Here is a 20,999-nt window from a genome sequence, read left to right as displayed (position 1 = left end):
AAGGGTATTGCCTTATCCAGTTCAATCCTCGACTAAACTCACTTACTGATGCGTCATGAAACTGATATAAAGCGTCATGAATCATGTCTTGAAGCGTTCAGGAGCCATATGTCTGTTTGTAATTCCATGTCCCGCGGGCTGATCCGCAAAGGCCTACATGTTTTGCAGTGCGGGTCTGGTCAGCCATTTTGAGGACCGCAGCCCGCGCGGGCCTGACCCGCCGTGACCCGCTCGAAGACGAGCCCGCTGCGGTATAGGACGGGACGGGACGGATCAACCTGTTTGACATTCCTAATTAGTAGTATGTCTGCTTCTTGTGTGTCGTCCTTGTCCTCTCTGGTTTCATAAGCCTCTTGCAGTTTAAGTAACCTGTCCGGGCAATTTGCAGCAAAGTGGACGTTCTTATCACATCTAAAACAAGTGATTATCGAAAAATAAATGTGACTGTAATCTCGATACTAACGTCCTCGTCCCCGTCCTCTGTTCCAAGAACGTCCCCCTCGACCTCTGTTCCTATTGTCTCCATTGTAGTCCCAATACGGCTGAGCTTGAGAAGCTTCCATGTTTGCATACATAAGTTTGTTTTGATTGTCTTGGTTCTCTTCCTCATCTTCGCATACTCGTTCTTCATAAGCTTTCAAACGTCCAATGATGTCTTCGAAGCTTGTAGTTTTAAGATCTAGGACCTGTTCAAGAGACGCAACTATATTTATGTATTTTTTCGGGGAATACACTGAAGAAATTTCTTAACCAACTTTGGTTCTTCAATATTTTCTCCTAACGCCGCAGATTTTGACGCGATCTCTGATAATCTTCCAACAAAATTTTCAATCGTGTCCGCATCTTTCATCTCAAGTCGCTCAAACTCGGCCATTAGGATTTGTAATCGAACTTCTTTTACTCGATCAGCTCCCATGTGTCTAGCTTTAATGACTTCCCATACCTTCTTCGCATTACTCCTTTAATGCTTAATAAACTAACTCAAAACTTAAGCTCACACATACAATCTCTAAAACTCATAAGTTATGCTACATATTAGCATCTCCTTATATAGGGATTATATTTCCTAAACTCATTAGGAAAACACACTTTCTTTTTTCTAATTTAATTAGGTTTCTTGTAACTTAACCGCCAAGTTAAGTTAAGCTTATTGCCAACACTGAGACGTTTGCACAGTCTAAAATTCACTAAACGTATGTACAAGTTCTGTAGCTAAAGCCTTGAAATGGAGGATTCTACGTTACTTTCTTAAACAATTTTCATATGTTTTGGGGAATGTATTTGGATCTGTTGTGTTCTGCTTTTAAAAGTAATTTCAATTAGAACTGTAACATTCACACACACATGTGCAAATATTAGAACATAGGTATAATTACTCAAACTTTAGGTTTTAACTAGAAAAAAATAACTCAAAAGGATTAAGGGAGAAAAATAAATATCCTGGGATGGTCGGTCTGTATCAAGCAAAATATTATGTGCAGATTAAAAAAAAAAAACCTGTTGTTTATCTATATTTTCATTAATGTAATGTAGCCATGGCATACTTTATTAATTCTTGAAATATCATATGCATTAAAATTCTATAAAGTAATATTGTTAGGACTTTTGATAATTATTAATTTATAAACTTATTAATTTGCATAAAATTTCAATTTTAGATTAATTTATATATTTTGAAGTATGTTTTATAGATGTAAAAATAAAAAACACTTGATCTTCTGATATATATATATTGATTAGAGTTTACTTATAGAAAATGTATGTTATACTTATTCGATTATTTGGTGTATAGAAAATATATTTCATACATGCAAAAGAATTTTTAGGTTTAAAATGACAAAACAACACTAATTTATCTAGAAAGTTTAGAAAAAATTAAAGATAGACATCAATGTGAATAAAAAACAAACTATATATTATACGTTTTATATATATAAAAACTTTATATACATTAATTATTAATATATAATTTTATTTATTATCTTATCGAATTGTGTTATGTTTACACTGTTTCAATTCAAAATTGACAAAATTTATTAATTTATATTTAAAGAGTATCTAACATACATAAAAGATTGCACCTAGCTTTTGTTTCTTATGATGTATGTATGAAAAATGATGTGTTTATCGTGAACTTAAGAATTGTTGTGTCGGATTTTACTTTTATATAAAAATTATAACGAAAAAAATATAAAGAAAATTGTGGCTATATATAGCCACAATTATCCCGTGACAAAACTCTAGTTATTATGAAATGGTTGTGGCAAAACTGTGTCTAGTTTGTTTTTTTATCACATAAAAATTCCATTGGAAATGGGCTTAAAACCCAATAACAGCAAAGTTGTTCAGACAGGTCTTAGCCAGAGCACCAACGATGTTCGAGAGAGCTCCGTGAAGCTCTGATGGTCCTCGCTTCCAGTAGATTGCTCTGATGAGCACTTGAGAGTCTGAGTGTACCCAGATGTGAGTGATGTTGAGAGAGATCGCCTGTAGGAGATCTTCCCTTACAGCTAGAGATTCCGCAAGTAGAGGGGAGGAGACATGCAGTTGGATCATGGCTCCTCTATTAATTTCAGAGGCTGATGGGGAGGTGAAGATCCAATTACTTCCTGATGTAGAAGAGTCTGATCTCCTGGCTGCGTCCGTATTACAGCGGATGGAGATCGTCGTCTCTTCAGGTAGGAGCGGACGAATTGCGAGCCTAGATGGTCTTCCTGCGGTTGGATTTTGGGCTTTTTGCCACTCCCTGGCCAAGAATATATCTTTGTTGAAAGTCTCTTGTGGCGATAGAGATCTATTCTGTAAGAGGCGCTGATTACGGGCACACAAAATCGACCAACTTAGCTAAGGAAGAAGATTGTCTGAGACCCCATAGGGTGGGAGATTCTTTTTTGATTGGAAACTGACAAGAAGAGTTTAAAAGAATCAAACAGATTAGGGTAAAGTTGATCATTCCATGGTCCAAGTTTCCAAACTTCTTGAGCATAACGACACTGGAACAGGATGTGGAGAGTGGTCTCTTGTTGGTTGCAGTAGGACCAGTTGGTATTAGATAAGACTCCCCTCTGTTGGAGATTTTCACCTGTGGTACTGATTATTGGGCTGCTTCCCAAAAAAACATCTCAAATTTCGGAGATAGAGGTAAACTCCAGATGTTTTTTTTTTTCAATCAAAAGTCACCAAAGGATAAGATGATTATAAGTATTGGTGCTCACATTGCTGTTTAAATTGATATCCAGCCCAGAACTGTGATTAATTAGCCACGATTAACTATGATTTTTATAGCCAGAAGGTTTTTTTGACAACAAATCGTGGCTATTTTCATATAATCATGGTTTTGGTTATATAGACACAAAATTGCTGTGGATATAGCAAAACATTTTTACTAATGACTTATCAATATAATTTAATATTTTATTTTAAAATACTTTTTCAATATTTATATGTGTCATTAATTTATATATAATATTTAGAAAAAGATATTTGTCTGTAGAAAGAAAACAAATAATAAAAATATTATATATATTCTTGTGTGATAAAAAATATTGCCTGTGACTGGTAAACTATCAAAGGAAAGTGGTAGAATATAAAAGTTTAAAAACAAAATTTCTCGTGCCCACAATTCTAGAGTAAAAGTTTTCGTCATTTTTACGGAGTGAAAAGTTTTCTGTTGAAAAGGAAAAAAAAATCATATGATAAAAAAAATATTTACTCCAGTTCACTCTATTTAAGTTACTCTATTTTGCCATTTCACTTACCAGTCAAAACGATTGAGTTACATTGTGCATGTAACATAATTTTTAACAATCACTATTTAACAAACATAAATAAATTAAATTATTGTGCAGAGTGGAATTAAACTTTTTCACTTACATTTCATTCATCCACTAACGTTTCTCATATTTGTTCATCCATTGAACCACATGCAGAAAGAGAAGTCGCAGCTTGATGCTTGGTGCTAGTTTGTGGGATTGTAATAGATATATTCCTTTAGTGACATTTTAGATGGTTTTGAATTCTTTTGAACTCTTAGTTTTTTTAATTCCTTGTAAAAGAATTCTTTTGGTGAGTTATTTTTTGACTGCTATAATGTATAATTATGTTGAATATAATTCTATATTTTCTTAGTTATGTGTATTGGTTTATTTACATATTTAATACAATAGTAAGAGCATGAGCAGCAGCGAACTGATGATTCCCGATTTCCAATGTTTTTTTTTTTAATATTATTATTTTTTTTTTCGTTTGACTTAAAAAAAAATAAAAAAAAATAATAATATAAACGAACCTATCGCGGACCGCCACGTGTTATGAGGCCCGCGAAACAGTAACGAGACGGTATCACTCCGGCAAACCTGCACGAGCCGGGTTCATTAAAATCTGATTATTTTAATATTTTTTTCACCTCGAAAAACGTGTGAACTTTACTCATGATACTTCAATGCGGATGATCTAACTGATTTTGATATTCCATTGGATAATGAAAACAAACAAAAAAATGGCTGAAACAGTATAAGTAGATAAGAAATATAAAAATAAAATTGGCTAAGTTCAACCACAATTATTTAGTGGCAAAACCGTAGGTAACTGTAGCTAAATTTGTTTTTCCAGCAATTTAAACAGATTTATGTAGACTCTGCAAACCAACCAAACTGGTAACTGCACATCCATATGGACAATAAACAACAGTTGCTTTTTTGCACTGCGTGCGAGACTATCCGCCTTTGAATTTTGTGTCCGTGGAATATGAATGAGCTCCGAGCTGTTGAAACTTCTCTTCAAGAACTTTATGTCTTCCAAATAACTTGCAAAGTCTGGCCATTCTTCTGGTTCCGAAACCATCTTCACCAACTGAGAGCAATCTATTGCAAATGTAACAGTAAACTGCTTTAAATTCCTCATGCATTCCATTTCCCAAATGAAAACCTCTATCTCTGAGTGAAGTGGCGACTAACTCCCTCTTATATTCCTCTCTCCCATTAAACCAACAAAATCTTACAGTGTGCTATACCACCCTTGACCCGAATAGATTTTCTGATTTTTCCATGATCCATCCGTAAAGCACCATCTTCCTGGAATAGTCGGTACTATTGCTTCTACTGGTAATCGAGTTTGATCGATTCCCTGTGTAAGTGAAAATTATGCCTCGGCCCAAAGTAAAGACTTTGTTTCTGTCAATTTAAGAGTATCTCTAGGATCAATATCAAAATTACTAAATACTTTTTTATTTCTTCCTTTCCGTATGTACCATAAGATCCATGCAAATTGATGATTTTTCAATTCCGGAGAAACCCTCCAAAATAAATGATCCATGTTTGCAAAGAGTGAATGAGTGGGAAAGATATTTGGATTCGATGGAATTCGTGAAAGTTCTCAAACCTAAGCCGTCGGTGGACATTCAAAAACACACACAATTTGTAGATTCCTCAGATGCTCCACATCATGCACAAATTATATCCTCTTGTATTCCTCTTGCTCTCAATTTTTTCTTAACTGCTATACATCCTCATATCAATTGCCATAAAAAATCTTTCATCTTAGGTGGACATCGTACTTTCCAACAGATTGCCTTCAATGGTGAGACCGAAGGACAATACTCTGGTAGCCTTCTTTATCTATCTGGGTACACTCGTTCTAACTGATATCCACATTTAACTGTGCATCTCCCATTATTAGTAAAATGACATCCATCACGATCCGCTGTCTGAATTCGACTCAATGATATACTTTCAATTATTTGTGTATCTTATAGATCGACCAGATTCTGAATTACCTGTAAATTACAAGTTCTCGATGCCACATTGATGAGGGAATTCACTGTAAGATCCGGGTAAAGATTGTGTTAATTTTTATTTGCTAGTCTCGGGCGAGTGGATGGGAGCCAAGGATCATTTCATACTGAGATAGATGATTCTGATCCGACCCTTTTGATTAGTCATTTACTAACCAGAAATCTAGTAGAGACCATACTATGCCAGCCATAGGACGACGAGTACAATCTAATTGGTTCCAGGAGTGATGCATTCCTGAAATACCGTTCTTTGAAAACACGAGAGAATAATGTGTTGTTTTCTCTATCAACCTCCAAAATTGCTTCCGCAGCATAGCTGTATTAAATTTTGTGAGATCCTTAAACCCTAAGCCTCCATCGTCCTTAGGACTGCAAAGTTTATGCCGGTCAGTTGTTTCTCTCTCCCTTCTTTTTTAATATTTGCTACCAATGCGTTCGTACACATAATAAATCCCCATGTCGTAAGCCCCTTTGTGGAGTTATGTTTCCTTTTGGTTGACCATTCAATAAAACTCTATACATACCCGATGAAATACATTCCATCATTAGTTGTGTCCAATGATGATCGAATCCCATCTTGGAAAGTAGCTCTTGAATAAAAATTCATTCAACTCTATCATAAGTTTTACTCATATCTGTTTTGATGGCCATAAATTTGTCCTGGCATGACTTGTTAGTCCTCAATCCATGAAACATCTCCTGAGCTACGAGGATATTGTCAGAGATCAATCTTCCAGCCACAAATGCTGATAGTGCTTCCGAAATAAGTGTAGCCACGATTTTTCGGTGGTAAAACAATGAATAAATACAGCCACAGAAACATGATAGAGAAAATCGTGGCTGCAATTATCCCCTGACAAAACTGTGACTAATTAGCCTAGATTAACCATGAATTTTTCTAGACACAAGGTGTTTTACAACAAATTGTGGCTATCTTCATATATTCATGGTTTTTTTTCATATAGACGCGAAATAACCATAGCTATAGCGAACATTTTTACTAATAATTTATTAATATAATTTAATATCTTTCATTTTAAAATTTATTTTTGTTCATTATATATATGTGTCATCAATTTATATATAATACTTTATTTCTAATTAATAACACCTTTGTCTGTAGAATAAAACAATAAATAAAAATATTATATATATCTTATTATATAAAGAATAGTTTGCTCTCTCCTAGTGAAACAACATCACTAAGTTGTGCATTTTAGGAGTGACACGTGGCAACCCCGAAAATCAAAATCTTTTAATGAGTTTTGTGCAGATCTTTACTAGGCTTTTCAAAAAAATCTATATCAAATCATTATTTTAGTCGCCGCCGTTCGTTACGGAGTCGACCAGATTCATGCATCTTCATTAAAGCTCAATTTAACTCCAATTTCCCACATATCACACGATGCTCTATTCAATGAATCTACTCCTTAATACCATTGAGTGATTTCCACTGCTATAAATATGTAAGTTTCCTTCCTCAAATTTCATCACTTCAATCGGCAAGAGAGAATCTTCTCTCTAATGATCTATGGGCTGCTCAGATCGAGAAGGTCTAGAGAGATGTTGCTGGTGTGTGTTGTATTAGAATTCATTGGTATATGATACCGGAAGAGTACTGCTTCAGGGCGTCCTACACCTCAACAACTGAATATACGACAACATTCTCATGAACCACGATGGGTAGTCAACGGGTGAGGAGCATATCACGGCGGAGGATGCGAAGAGGACGAGAGGGAAAGAGGCAAGACGAAGGTTGACCTGGAAACCAGTAAAAAGGGGATTTAGGATTGAAGGAAGAGAGGGAAACATAAGAAGTGGAGACAGATCTAAGTTTTGTGCAGAGAAGAAAAGCACAACGATGTGGAGATATTATGAACTGTATGACGGCAAGCACAGAGAAACTGATCCCGTCATTCTGTGCGGCCGAGGAAAAAAAAGTTTCAACCGTAAAAAATAATGTTTAGATCTAGGTTTTTCTTCCTTTTAATACAATAAATGTTTGGTGGATTAGTTTAATTACGTTTTAAGTTTATTATTTTTAGATGGACTTTAAGTTAGGCCTGAGACGGATCGGATATCCGGTCAATTTTAAGGTATCCGGATTCGGATCCTTATCCGGCGGATCCATAATTTTACTATCCTTATCCAGATCCGGGGTTCTCGGATATCTGGGTGTCGGATATCCTTCTAAAAATTGTAATATCCGGCGGATATCCGGATCCGGATTTGGATCCTTAAATAAATAAAAAATAATATTCATATATAAAAAATATTAACAATAATTTAAAAATAAAAAATATATATAATGTCTTTAATTATTTCTATGTATAATATTACAAAATTTACATAAAACTTATATATACTATTATAAAAATGAAAATATATTAAATAAAATTAATTTATATATATAGATATTATTATTTTAGAAATATTTATTAATAAAACTTACAGATCCGGATATCCGGACTTAAAAATTAAGATATCCGGATCCAGATCCGGCTTTGACGGATCTAACATTTCACCATCCGAATCCGGATTCGACCCCTCCGGATATCCGGATTTTCGGATCGGATCCGGATCGAATCTCGGATCGAATCCGGATCTCGGATAAAAGTCCCAGGCCTACTTTAAGTAACTTGGGCCAATGAACATACTAAAATAGATCCAAATGTATATAAACTTTAGAAAGATCCTATGACAAATTTGTTTAAGTATCAAACTGGTTTCTACTGATATAAAATTTGGACGATAGATTTAAGATTGGATATAAAAAGACAATTTTTTAACCATTACCCTCCAAAATGAAACTCTCTTCTTTCATTTTTTAAATAAAATTTCTCCCATTTAGATATTTTATTTTCCTTTAAAATTTGCATTTAACATATATATATTTTGTGCCGTCAAATCATCAAAAAAGAAAAAAATTTGATACTTCACCATTCTAAATTTACATTTTCCTCTAACTACATATAAAATTAACATATATATTTTTATTTTATACATTATCTTAAATTTCTATAAGATTTTATAAATTCTAATAAATTTTTACATATAAGATTCTAACAAACATGTCTATGTACAAATATTAATTGTAGTTTCATCTTATATATTTAATTATTTATATTTTTAGTTATGATGAATAAATTATTTCTCTTACATCCATAAATCATTTATAAATAAAAATATATTTAAAAATAGCTTATTTTATCAAACAAACACATAAATAAGATAGAAAAACTTCAGTCTACTTATAATCTATAACTTCACTGAATGTAATCGACTTTAATATTTAATCCAATCGACTAAAATAAACAATGAAAGAGAAACTAAATAATTATATTTTAAAATGATATAGTAATCTCTAAAATAAATAGTAGAATAAATTTAAAATTATTGTAATATTATGAAAGTTAATGTTATTTAACTTAAAATAAATTAAATCTTTTAAAGTAAATTTTTATTATTCATTTATCTACCCACCCGCCCTACGGGCGGGTTTACCATAGTATACATATATATATATATATATAAAGTTGTGTTTCTTCACTCCAGGATGCGTCACGTCGGATTCCACATCAGAAAGTCAAGCTCCCTCGCGCTGACACGTGTCCCAGGAGGATGAAACTCATCGTTTCATTTATTCCTGAGCGTTATGAGCTTTGATCGTTACCCATGTGATATCATGTTTGGTCTCTAGAGTTTTGATGGTTTTTGTGGCCCGACTACTTGGAATCTTCTCTAACCCTAATTAGTAACTACGCGAAGAAATGGAGATGAGTTTTTTTTTTGTAAAAATGTAAAAATATTATTACCAAGCTTTTAAATTTTTGACAGAATTACAGAGAATAACAAGAAACATAGATACAAAAATAAACTAAACAAAACTCTATCTAGCTAAGAGAAGGGCAGACACAAGAAACCAATACCACCAAACAGAGGTTCAGCTATGTCCACAGCACCCGCTTGCCGCAAAAGAAAGAGCCATGTTAAACCGAGAGTCGGAACCTGGTAATTTTGGTCTCCCCGATGATCCGCTCTTGAAGACGATTGACTCTCCTTAGAACAGCTTGTGGAGGGCTTCAAAAGCACCTGCACACACGAATAGACAGCAACTGCAGCGGCCGAGCACACTCGCTTAAACCAAACAGAGCATTTATTATGCCCGGAATCGACATATACAAGACGTCGAACCGAGTAAAACGGGTCGCAGCTTCCGTACTCCGTGATATGAACCCCAAACTTGCTTCTCCGACTGGTGGTGGTGTGCGTGACAAATGGAGATGAGTTCTTCTCTCCTTTTCGTTCTTCAATATCTAAACTCAAATCTGTTTCTCCGACTTGTCATCCTCATTAATGAGTTTATCCGTTGAAGTCGTATGGGCTCCTCGATCTCGAGCGATGCTTCTCACGTCGTCTAGGACCTGTCTTGATGCGGCTGCGTCTATGTCCCTGACACCGCGCCTCCGACTACTCCGACTGTGTCTCCTCCGTCCAGATTTATTTTTCTTCTCTTTCTGTCGCCGAAAATGGTGGTTAAGCCTCTTGGATATGCTCTGCGGTATTTTACGCAGATTTCCGTCTCTTCGTTTCGTAATTGAGTGGTTATAATTTTTATTTACTTCTCTCTTGTGTTTTTCGTGTTTGTTCAGATTGAATCTGATTATATTTTATTATCAATAGTGTGTTTGGGGATCTGTTAGATTCTAATTTGATTGATCTGATATTCTTATTGCAATATATATATATATATATATATCTGTTTAGCCTGGGTTAGATGATCAGAAAACAATAAGAATGAGGAAAAAAGAGCTCGCTGATTAGCAATACATTCCAGAACCATTTCTTCCAAAGTGATACTCATCAAAGCTTCTTTACCGAAACTTCCTCAAGAAAACTGCAGGAGTTACGAGGCTATGGGTCTAGGCACTCAACAGTTTTTTTTTCCTGGAAAGTGACATCAATGTAAGTCTCATATGCTCAAAGAGTTTGGTAAAGGAACTATCACTGCGAGAGAAAAAGAGTTGAAGGGGTTGTTTTGGATATCTATAATTTTGATTCATAGCAAGACGTGTAAAATGATGTTGGAATCAATGGCTTACTTCACAGAATATTTTGCTGCAGTTATAGGCAAGGGTGATGAAGTGAAATTCGCCGCAAGTTTGCTAATGAGGGATATCGTTGCTCTCTTGAACAATGAAGAATCTTCAGTCAATGATGTTAAACTTAGTTCTTAAGAGTTGCCGAGCTAATACCTGCAAGCAAAGATGGAACCATTAGCGGAAAGAGTGGTCAACAGGTCAGTTTTACTTAATTTTAGTCTAGAGATGTCATCATTTTCGTTTTGGATCAATGCTATTTATTTTATTATTCCAGATATTGTTTGAGCTCTTGTCCAAGGTGGAACTGCCCTAGGAATGATAAAAGAAAAAGACTTGGTTTACGCAACACAAGTATATGCTATTCAGAGAAATACATCTTTTTGTTTCCTCCGAGCCATTTTGAAGCTTGAAGGTTCACTGATAATATAGTTCAGGTTCTGTATAAGTTGCCCACTTAGGTTTGATTTTGTTTCTTTCTGTCTTTTTCCCAGGCGTTTACTCAGTATTTGAGTATAAATATGGGTGATGCTAAAGAAGTATCGCAACACTATAGATTGATGTCGAGACAAACAAGAGATTGTTTGGGTACGTGCTTCTTTCTTTTAACCTCGACATGATCTGTGTTTCATTGTCTGATAAAGTTATGATATATTGTAGGAGTGTCCTTTAGATGTTACGCGTACATACCCGTTTCAGGTCAAGAGTATGTGTAATTGTCTAATTGTCTAATTGAAACTCTTAACAAAGATGAAGTGTACTGATTAGCTGTTGCAACTGCATTTTCACTCATGAGCAAACTCTGTGGTTACTGATGAATTTTTTAAAGGATATATTCCTCCCTGAAACTCAAGCCTCCTTCTACTCATCATTACAGTGCCTTTCAAAGCCACACACCATCAATGGCCACATTGAACTTTATGTTCTCCGACTTGGAAGCTGGTTGTTGTGCCAACACGGTCGAAGCTTGACTTCTTAGGTTCGGTGCGGCCTGTAATGCGAAGAAAGGGATAGAGCTCATAAGGCCGACATACTGTATCGTCATCATTTTCATCATTAGTTAACTATAATAATGGTCCAGTTTTGGTTGGGTCATACTCACAAAAGCTTTGATGGGTTTCACGTTTGGTGGGTCACTCCCAACTATATTTTGTACATGTTCTTTTTTTTTTTTCACAGCAACTTTTGTTTCATTGTCGAAAGCTCAAAACAGCGTCTTATCTTTAAAGCTAAGATTATGTTTTTCTATGTCATCCACGTCAGTTAGTTGCCTCCGATGGGTCGTTTTCATATCCTTCTATTGTATTCTTCTCTATATTGTTTCTATTTTACAAAATACATGTATTAGCCTACCAATTTTTCTACGATTCAAACTGATTTCACAAATCAAATTCACCAAATTTGTATATTATAAGATAGCTTCTTTTTTGTTTCTCGCCGAGAAATTTGGGTTCAAGTTCATGTTTATTTATAAAGATCTATAATATTTGTTTTTTCTACGTTTCAGATACTCCATTACCATCCACTTATATTGTAGAATAAGAGAATCCCAAAAATTGATTATCCAGATCATTAAGAGTATTATAACAATCAGGTGTTTTTGTGATACACATTTTTTAATTCGATTTTACATTGCAGATAAGTGTATGTGAAGTGTTTCTCAGACTAATGATTAGTTTTTTTATTGTAGCTGTATTTCTTGCAGATGATGTCTTTCTCCATCAGATTCAGCAACTAAACAAGCACATTGATCCTAATAATGCTCTTTAGCTTCTTTGAGGAAACACTAATGGTTGATTTTTATTGAGTCCACATGAATTTCTTTTTCAGATGCATAAGGTAAAATCACAACAATTTTATGTTGATTTTTTACTTTACTCACTGCAACATTCAACCATCCATCTCACTCGCGGCTCGCACTACTTAATGCATTGTGTGTCTGCTATAAGTCAAAGAACATTGCCATTTCTTATAACTTCGCCAGAAGATTGTTGGGAACTAACCCAAATCTAGCGAGAAAGGCCAAGTTGACCACACAAGTTGTGGAAGCAACTAAACTAACATGACCGATGAAAAACGAAGCTTACCTCTTCTGAAACCCCTTTGTGATATGCCAGATATGCATAAGAAAAAATTATGTGTACTGTCTCTTTACTGCGCTTTCTGTGATATTGCAGGTTTGCTTTGCTCTTCGTCTTAAGCCGGGGGATCAATTCCCATTTGTAACTAGGAGAGTTTTATATGGTTTTCTACGTCAGTGGATGAATTTACTTTTAAGTACATGAAAATTATTAAAGAGGCAATTGCAGAAATTAAGTGTTATAAAGTATACAGAGGCGATAGTATAGAAAAGTTAAAAGACAACTTTATAATTTACTTGGCTCTGCACACGTAGAAGTTCCAGAAAAGACCGATGTTAAGGATTCTCTTTAAACATACGATTAAATATTAAACCAGTGTGTGTTTCTTTTTGCTTTTTATTTTAATTGTAACGTAGAAAATTTAAAATGTCCATTACTGTTAAGTTCCAATCAATGACTCTGAAAGTCAGTGTATGAGAAATTACGTAAGAAATCATATAAATTCATACTTGAACAGCACTCATATAAAAAGTTCATTCTAACCCAAGAAAATCTTTGTAAGGTTACTGCTCCTACGAAACTCATCCCTAACTTCAAGCTTAAAACCAACCATTCAACCCAAACAAAACATAAAGCATCAAAACAAAAGATCTGTTGACCTGATGACTTCCATAATTTATCTCTTAAGCTCTAATATAATGGTCAGTCAATCATAACCCATTACCAAACACCACCTTTCTACAGCCCAAAACTATTCACATAAACTTTATACATAAAACAACGACCGAACCTTCTTAACCCAAAATATTACAAACCATAATAATGCACAGAAAATGGGATGAAATTTATTTAAAAAGAGACAACATGAAAACCATTGGAAACTCTTACAACATATCAAGGCCGCAACTTTTTAATACATAAAAAATTATCGAAAACAAGTAAAATATATCTTAACACATATAACCCTCTTTATCTAAAACTTTCTAAAAAACAAAAATCACTGTCATACACATCAACTGCAAATGCAACCTTAAAACACAAACCACAAAATCATATAAAAAATAATTAATTAGATCCATATAAAATATATCACATCCCTAGGACGGACCGACCCTATTATATATATATATATATTCTTGTATGGTAAAAAAAAATTGGCTATGACTGATAAAATATCAAAGGAAAGTGGTAGAGTAAAAAGTTTAAAAGAAAAGTTTTTCGTGCCCACCATTCAAGAGTAAATATTTCTTTCTTATCATATGATTTTTTTGCCATTTTGCCATTTTACTTACCAATCCAAACGATTGAGTAACGTTGTGCATGTAACATAATTTTTAACAATCACTATTTAACTAACATAAATAAATTAAATTATTGTTCAGGGTGGAACTAAACTTTTTTACTTACATTTCATTTATCCACTAACGTTTTTCATATTTGTTCTTCCACTGAACGACATGTTTTTCTTTTATATATTAAATACAGAAACACAATCATAAGTAAAACAATTTGAATGGAGGTTTTTATATACTCGCTGTTTCAAATGTTGTTTCTTTCATCATTCATAGTATTAGTTAGGATATATAAATTTGATGAGTGGAAAAATGGGTGAATGAGACACATATGCATATTACATTTTTTAGAAAATTAACTAAAGAAAAAAGGGTACACATGCCTATTAATTTTTATGTCTTTTTTTTTTTTGTAAAAGTTGAAAAATACTTAGCCTCTAATTACGACAAAATAAATGTTATATATACTTTTAATTTATAATACAGTTTTTAATTTTGAAACTTTTTCTTTCTTTTATATTTTATAAAATCGTTTTTGTAACATATGTAAACATGATGTTGTTATCATTTAAATTTTATTTCAATAAAATAAAACATTTAATTTTTGTGTTTACACCATATTTATCATGTATATTTTTTTTATTTACTCTATCGGTTGATCCGGTTGGTCCCGATAGAAACACACTTAATGCTATAAAATAGACTGGATACCGCACTGTATAATCTAAGTTTAAAATATCTTCCGACTAATGTTCCAGATGGTCTGTTACTGAACTATCATGTAAACGGCATGAACTGAATCTCAATCTCAAACTAACCAATTAGCAGTAACTTTGTTCCCAACAGAAATCACATTTAAATTTTCAACTTAACATCCTAGTTTATTTTTAACTATATCACATTTTAATTTTTTATGTATAATACTAAATATACCTTTGTAAATAGATAATATATTTGTTTATACTTTATCAGATTTTAAAATTTTGATACAAGTACATGATATTAGGTTTCTCTGTTTATAATTTTAAAACATGTCTTGAAATAAGAAACTATTGGAATGTGAGTATGCGTCCATCAACTTAATTATCTCTTTATATAAAAAAGAAACTTAATGATCTGAAAGTAGTGGCGTCTGAGTCATAGCGCGAAGCAGATGATGAGACTTACGTCTAATAATAAAGTTAATATTTATGCTTAATATATTTTTCAAAGGTAAAAGATATTGTGTCCAACCATTAGATATATGACTGAATCGATTAGAATGAAAAAAAGCTGAACTCGTGTTTTCTTTTTTTTTTGCAGAACTGGTGTTGTGTTCGTTGAATATCTAGCTACCTTTATTTTTTTATGTTTAAAGAGCTACCTTTATTTTATCCTATTTTGACTAAAAGTTTTCGAATTAAAAAAAACATCAACATTTATGTGATAAGGCTTAGTAACCTTATAGTGATATAAAATTTGCATGAAATACACTTCATGATAGGAAACAAAATAATAGGATAAATTTAAAACTAAAAAGTCTGAGGCCAAAACTAGAAGAACTAACAAAGACAGAAAAGAAAGCAGCTAATGAAAAAAACCACGACCACGCCAGCCATGTTTACCTATCTCTTGTACACTCTTTTTTTTCTTTTTTTGCTTCAAACTCAGACTAAATCAAAACTGCTAGTAGCTTACCTACAGATTTGGTGACACACAGATAACAAACTGGAATGCATGAACTAGGTTTCCAACAAGGCCTCTTTCTTCTTCTATTTCCAGTCAGTCCAAGTGGTTACAACTTAGTAACTATTTGAACCGAGACTGTCGATAAACTAGTAAAAAGAAAAGGACGAGTTCTCGTCGGTGGATCAAGACAAAGACGTGTTTTATTAGATCAATGAGTCGAAACAATGTTACAAAAGGGGGAGAGAACAAAAGAATTAGTACGGCGAAAGCTGGTTCGTCGGACCGTACAAGTCGGCGAGAAGTAAGATATGAAACCCTAAATCTAGCCGAAAGGGAGTGTATTAGTTTGCGGATCCCCTCTTTGTTGCCTTTTCTCCTCCTTTTATAGACACATGCTCGTTAGGCTAATGTGCCCTGTCCTGACGGGCCTCCTCGAGTGGTTGGACCGAGGTGTCGGGCCGCTAAATCGAGCCGACGACTTTCGGTTGGTCGTCTCGCCGATCAAAAGCAGTCTAAAGCCGAGTCGATCACCGGCTCGCAAGTCGATGAGCCGACTTTCTTTGTTGTGATCATATGTCTGGATAATTGTCTTGTGGGCCTTTTGGGAGGGCTAGGCCCATACCCAACAGTAAGTCCCCCCAGTTCGCTGGTGAGTAGTGTAGCCGACTCAGCGAATTTGGAAGCAGGGTTTGCAAGACAATTGTTCCAGGTTTACGATCTCACTCGATTCCTCGACTGTGTGAGCAACTCGTTTATTCTCACTCCGTGATTTGACCAATTCGATTTGGATCGGCGGTTTCTTTCGGTTTTGATTTCGACTGTTGGTCTCGATTCAAACCGGTCTTGGTTTTCCTCGAGAAGTCAAAATGTCGCGAGTCGTGGTGAGCTTTACGTGCCCATATGGGCCGGTATAGGCCCATCTAGGCCTAATGATGACGCCTCTCGATTCGATTTGGACCGGCGGTTTCTTTCGGTTTTGATTTTGATTGTTGGTCTCGATTCAAACCGGTCTTGGTTTTCCTCGAGAAGTCAAAACGTCGCGAGTCGTGGTGAGCTTCACGTGCCCAAATGGGCCTGTCTAGGCCCATCTAGGCCTAATGATGACGCCTCGGGGTGCGATGCGCCCCTTCCCTTATAAATACCCCCCTCACATCTCATTTTCTCCACTCTTCATCCGGTTCAAGTACTTTCTCTCTCTTGCTTTCTGCTTCTCTCTCTAACTTTGTAGTCTTAGTCCATCGAGAATGTCGTCGGGCGGTAGCGGTAGGCTTTCCAGGGCACAGAAAGGGAAGGCTGTGGCGAGAGCGACCGAATCGAGTCCTGCTCATGTCGTCGAGTCGAACTCTCCCTCTGACTTCGAGACGATTCATCGTGAAGCCATGATGGATACCGAGAATATGGATACGCCTCAGCGAGTCCTCGTTGCTGAGTCGGCGCGTCAACTCTGCGAGGAGAGGGAGGCTGCTTCGTTGATTGCGAGAGACGGTCAGGGTGGGGCAAGTGAAGGAGAGGCTTCTCTCCCAGACTTCGTTCCATGTTGTTATCACCCCGAAGGGATCTTCGAGGATCTCCCGGCGTTGGCGCCGGAGCAGATGCGTTCTCCTGTCGTGGAAGGACAAACGTGGGAGAACGTCGAGGAGACTCATTCGACTCCTAGCGGAGTGATTTTCCTAATCCTGACGAGGTCCCAGAGACCGTGGTCCCCTCCGTTGGGGTTTCAGTGTGTCTATGAGTCATACTTTCAGAGCGAGACTAAGCTCTGGTTTCCGATTCCTTGACTCATCACATCTTATGCGAGACGTCGTGATGCAGCGATGAGCCAGTTCTTGAATGGCTCGTTCCGTATTTCGGTAGCGTTGATGGTGACGGCGGCGGAGATCGATATCTCGATGAGCGGGCAGACTCTTGAAGAGCTGACCTACGTTAAGTCTATGGGGGACGGGTTGTTCTCGATTCAGATGAGGCCCAGCTACAATGTGATTGTCGACCACCCCAGCAGGACGACCAATTGGCAGCGCTTCTATTTTTACGTCAAATCTGATGGTTTCGCCTTCGAGGAGCCGCCCGACGATTCCTTTTGATTTTTATGGAATCATAAGCTTGGTAGAGCGCAATTGCTAGCTTATCGACTGTTTCTTTCTTTCGTTTTCTGACTAACGAGTCCTTGTTTGATTTCAGTCGATCACCCAGATTCGGCCTCCTATCCAGAAGAGTTCATTGCTAACGCTCGTGCCGTCGTGTCGCGTGTTCAAGTAAGTTGGAAAGACATCACCGCCAAGAGGATTCGAGGGGCTATCGATAGGATTTCGAAGAGTAAGTTTTCTTTTCGTGGTTACATATTTTTCCTGGCTCGCGTCTGTTCACCCGAGGCCTTTATCCGGATTTGACTCGTCGACCTCTTGCAGGGGACTGGAGATCCGATTTACCACCTTTGATTACCGGCAACAAGCGGCGCTTTTCGATATTCAATCGTGCCGACCAAAAGGTGATCAACGCAGCTAGGGAGATGAAGGAACTTCCGGACTTGAGCGCACTAATCAAGAAGAAGCTGAGCGGAGGGAAAAAGATGTTTTCTGCGAATCCTAGTGAGGCGAATCCTAGTAAGACGACTCCTGGTAAGACAACTCTTACTGAGACGACTCCTGGTGAGACGACTCCTAGTAAGAAAACTCCCAGTGAGATGACTCCTTCAGGGCCTCCCCCTTCTGTTGTTTCCTCGGGACCACCTGTAGGCCCGATCAATATCGAATCTTCGAGGGAGGATCTCGTGCAATCTTCTGAACGAGAGACTGTCGAGCCATCTGTGACAGACGGTAAAAGGAAGAAAAGGTCTGCTCCCGATTCTTCTGCTTCAATCGACGCCCAAGCGGGGACCGGGTCTGATGAACCTCTGAGGAAGAAGAAGAAGAAGGAGAAGAAAAAGAGGAAGAAGTCTACTGAGGGGCAGTCGGAACCTATCAGGGACGCTGAAGGTCAAGAACTTGTTGTTCGTGAGGGCTCTTCTCGTGATGCTGCGACTCGAGCTGTCGTTGAGTCGAGCGGTTCCCCGAACATTCCACTAGAGAAGAGGAAGAAACCTTCATGTGGGAGTGACGCGTCCGCCTCTGCTGCAATGACTCCTTCGGTGGTGCCTCCGACGACCACGGGGGGTGGTTCAGCCACGGAGACACCTCGAATCAAATTCCGCGATCGCGTTGAATTCAAGTATGACGGCGACACTCCACTTGCTTTCGCTCCGTCGGAATGTGCTGAGTATATTCGACAAATTCGACGTGGCGCCAAGGATATGCCTCCAGTTAAAGATCTCCTCTTCAAAAATGCATATGTTGATGCAGCGAGGACCAAGGTTTTGGTACGAGTGCTAGTACGTTCGTCTGAGAGACAAGGCCGTGCTCGTGCGTAAGCATCGTTCAAAATAATTCGCGCTCCTACTTGTTGGGAGATTGTTTTGTTATAGGTGGACCATTTAAGGCTGCCTACGTACCTCTAGGAGAGGATTAAGCCATCCGTAGTTCATTTTTGGATTAGTGAAAGTGGCAGTGGAAGCGCAGTCACTTGTTTTTTTTTTTTTTCACGAGTGAAAGTGACAGGATTGTCATTCACTCGTTCATTCGGAGATTCGATCGAGTAAGACTTGCAGGTGCTCAACTGTTAGACATGTTTTCAAGAGTAGTATCTTCGGAGATGCATGGAGTTCCATGCTCTGGGAACGGGTTCGCCAGTCGACGTCTCGAGTCGGTAGACTCCTGGTTTAACAACTTGAGCAATTTTGTAAGGCCCTTCCCAGTTAGTTCCGAGTTTGCCTGCATTCAGCTCCTTAGTGTTTTCGAACACTTTGCGCAGTACTATATCGCCCAGTTTGAGAGGTCGAGACTTGACCTTCTTGTTGTAGTAGCTTTCGATCTGATGCTGATAATTCTGGATGCGGAGCAGGGCTTGGTTGCGGTGCTCTTCTATAGCGTCCAGAGCGTCGAAGAGCATGTCGCTGTTGAGTTTGATGTTATGCGGCATTCTTGACCGTCGTAGACAGGTTACGTTCACTTCGGCAGGGGCCATAGCTTCGACTCCGTGTGCCATTGAGAAAGGAGTTGATTTTGTTGCTCCTCGAGGAGTTGTTCTATGTGACCAGAGAACACCGTCGAGTTCATCGGCCCAACATCCTTTTTTCAAGTTGAGGCGTTTCTTTAAACCGTCGATTATGATCTTGTTGGATGCCTCGGCTTGACCGTTGCTCTGCGGGTATCGCGGACTCGCTGTGTTGAGTCTGATTCTCCATCTCTCGCAGAATTCTCAGAACTTGTTCGATATGAACTGCGAACCGTTGTCAGTCACTATTTCGTAAGGTAGGCCGTGACGACGGATGATGTTCTTCCACACGAACCGTTGAACCTATTTTTCTGTTATGCTAGGGAAGGCTTCTGCCTCAATCCACTTTGTGAAGTAATCTGTCAAAACTAGGACGATACTCTTCTGTCGAGAGCTCGACATAGGGCCGATTATGTCCATTCCCCATCGCATAAAAGGGTATGGAGCAGTCATCGTTGGCGGCAACTGTGTCGGGGAGTGGATTGTCGAGGCATGTCGCTGGCATTGGTCGCATCGCTGGGCGTAAGCTTCGTAGTCTGCATTCATTGTTGGCCAATAAAAGCCGAGGCTTTTAACTTTTAACGCGAGTGCTCGACCTCCGGAGTGATTTCCTGCGCCGCCTTCATGCGTTTCGGCCATGACAAGGTGCGTCTCCTCGCTGTTGATGCACTTCAGAAGCACCTTGGTTGCGGTCCATCAATGGAGTTCCCCATCCAAGACGATGTAGTGGGCACTCCTTGTCTTGAGCCGTCTTGCAGTCCATTTCTCGGGAGGTAACTTTCCGTCGACCAGATAGTTGATGACTTCTGTCCTCCAGTCGGTAGCTTCAATTTGTTCCGCTGCGGGGTCCTCGTCCATGGGGATGGCTTTGGTTATGGGTGCTACGACGGTCACTTCGCTAGGCAGGAGCTCGATGCTTGGCTTGTTGATCTTGTGGATGGGAATGGTCCGTTTCACCTGATCGCGCAGCCTGCTACCCAAG

General features: G+C 37.6%; 1 protein-coding gene and 1 long non-coding RNA gene across 9 annotated transcripts; one reads left to right on the top strand and one right to left on the bottom strand.

The window, feature by feature from the left end:
• Window positions 1-9,706: 9,706 nt before the first annotated feature.
• Window positions 9,707-12,162, top strand: LOC106322844. 8 transcript variants are annotated; one of them, XR_001266541.1, is made up of 6 exons: window positions 9,707-10,756; window positions 10,916-11,090; window positions 11,168-11,305; window positions 11,385-11,478; window positions 11,551-11,596; window positions 11,768-12,162. It is a non-coding gene; the product is annotated as an uncharacterized LOC106322844 (long non-coding RNA). The 8 variants fall into 8 exon arrangements; XR_001266537.1 differs by lacking the exon at window positions 11,551-11,596 and having other exon boundaries at window positions 9,707-10,352; window positions 10,559-10,756; window positions 11,168-11,478; XR_001266536.1 differs by lacking the exon at window positions 11,551-11,596.
• A 7,432-nt stretch (window positions 12,163-19,594) lies between these two features.
• On the bottom strand, window positions 19,595-20,563 carry LOC106323917. Its single transcript, XM_013761961.1, has 2 exons — window positions 20,364-20,563; window positions 19,595-20,195 (listed from the first exon to the last, which is right to left on the bottom strand). Exons 1-2 carry the CDS (start codon window positions 20,561-20,563, stop codon window positions 19,595-19,597), a joined length of 801 nt encoding a protein of 266 aa, XP_013617415.1.
• Window positions 20,564-20,999: the final 436 nt, after the last annotated feature.

Source organism: Brassica oleracea, chromosome C2, assembly GCF_000695525.1.
Source record: "Brassica oleracea var. oleracea cultivar TO1000 chromosome C2, BOL, whole genome shotgun sequence".
In the NCBI taxonomy this organism is placed as follows: domain Eukaryota; kingdom Viridiplantae; phylum Streptophyta; class Magnoliopsida; order Brassicales; family Brassicaceae; genus Brassica; species Brassica oleracea.
The sequence above is the reverse complement of the archived record's forward strand: the minus strand, read 5'-3'. Positions and strand labels throughout refer to the sequence as shown.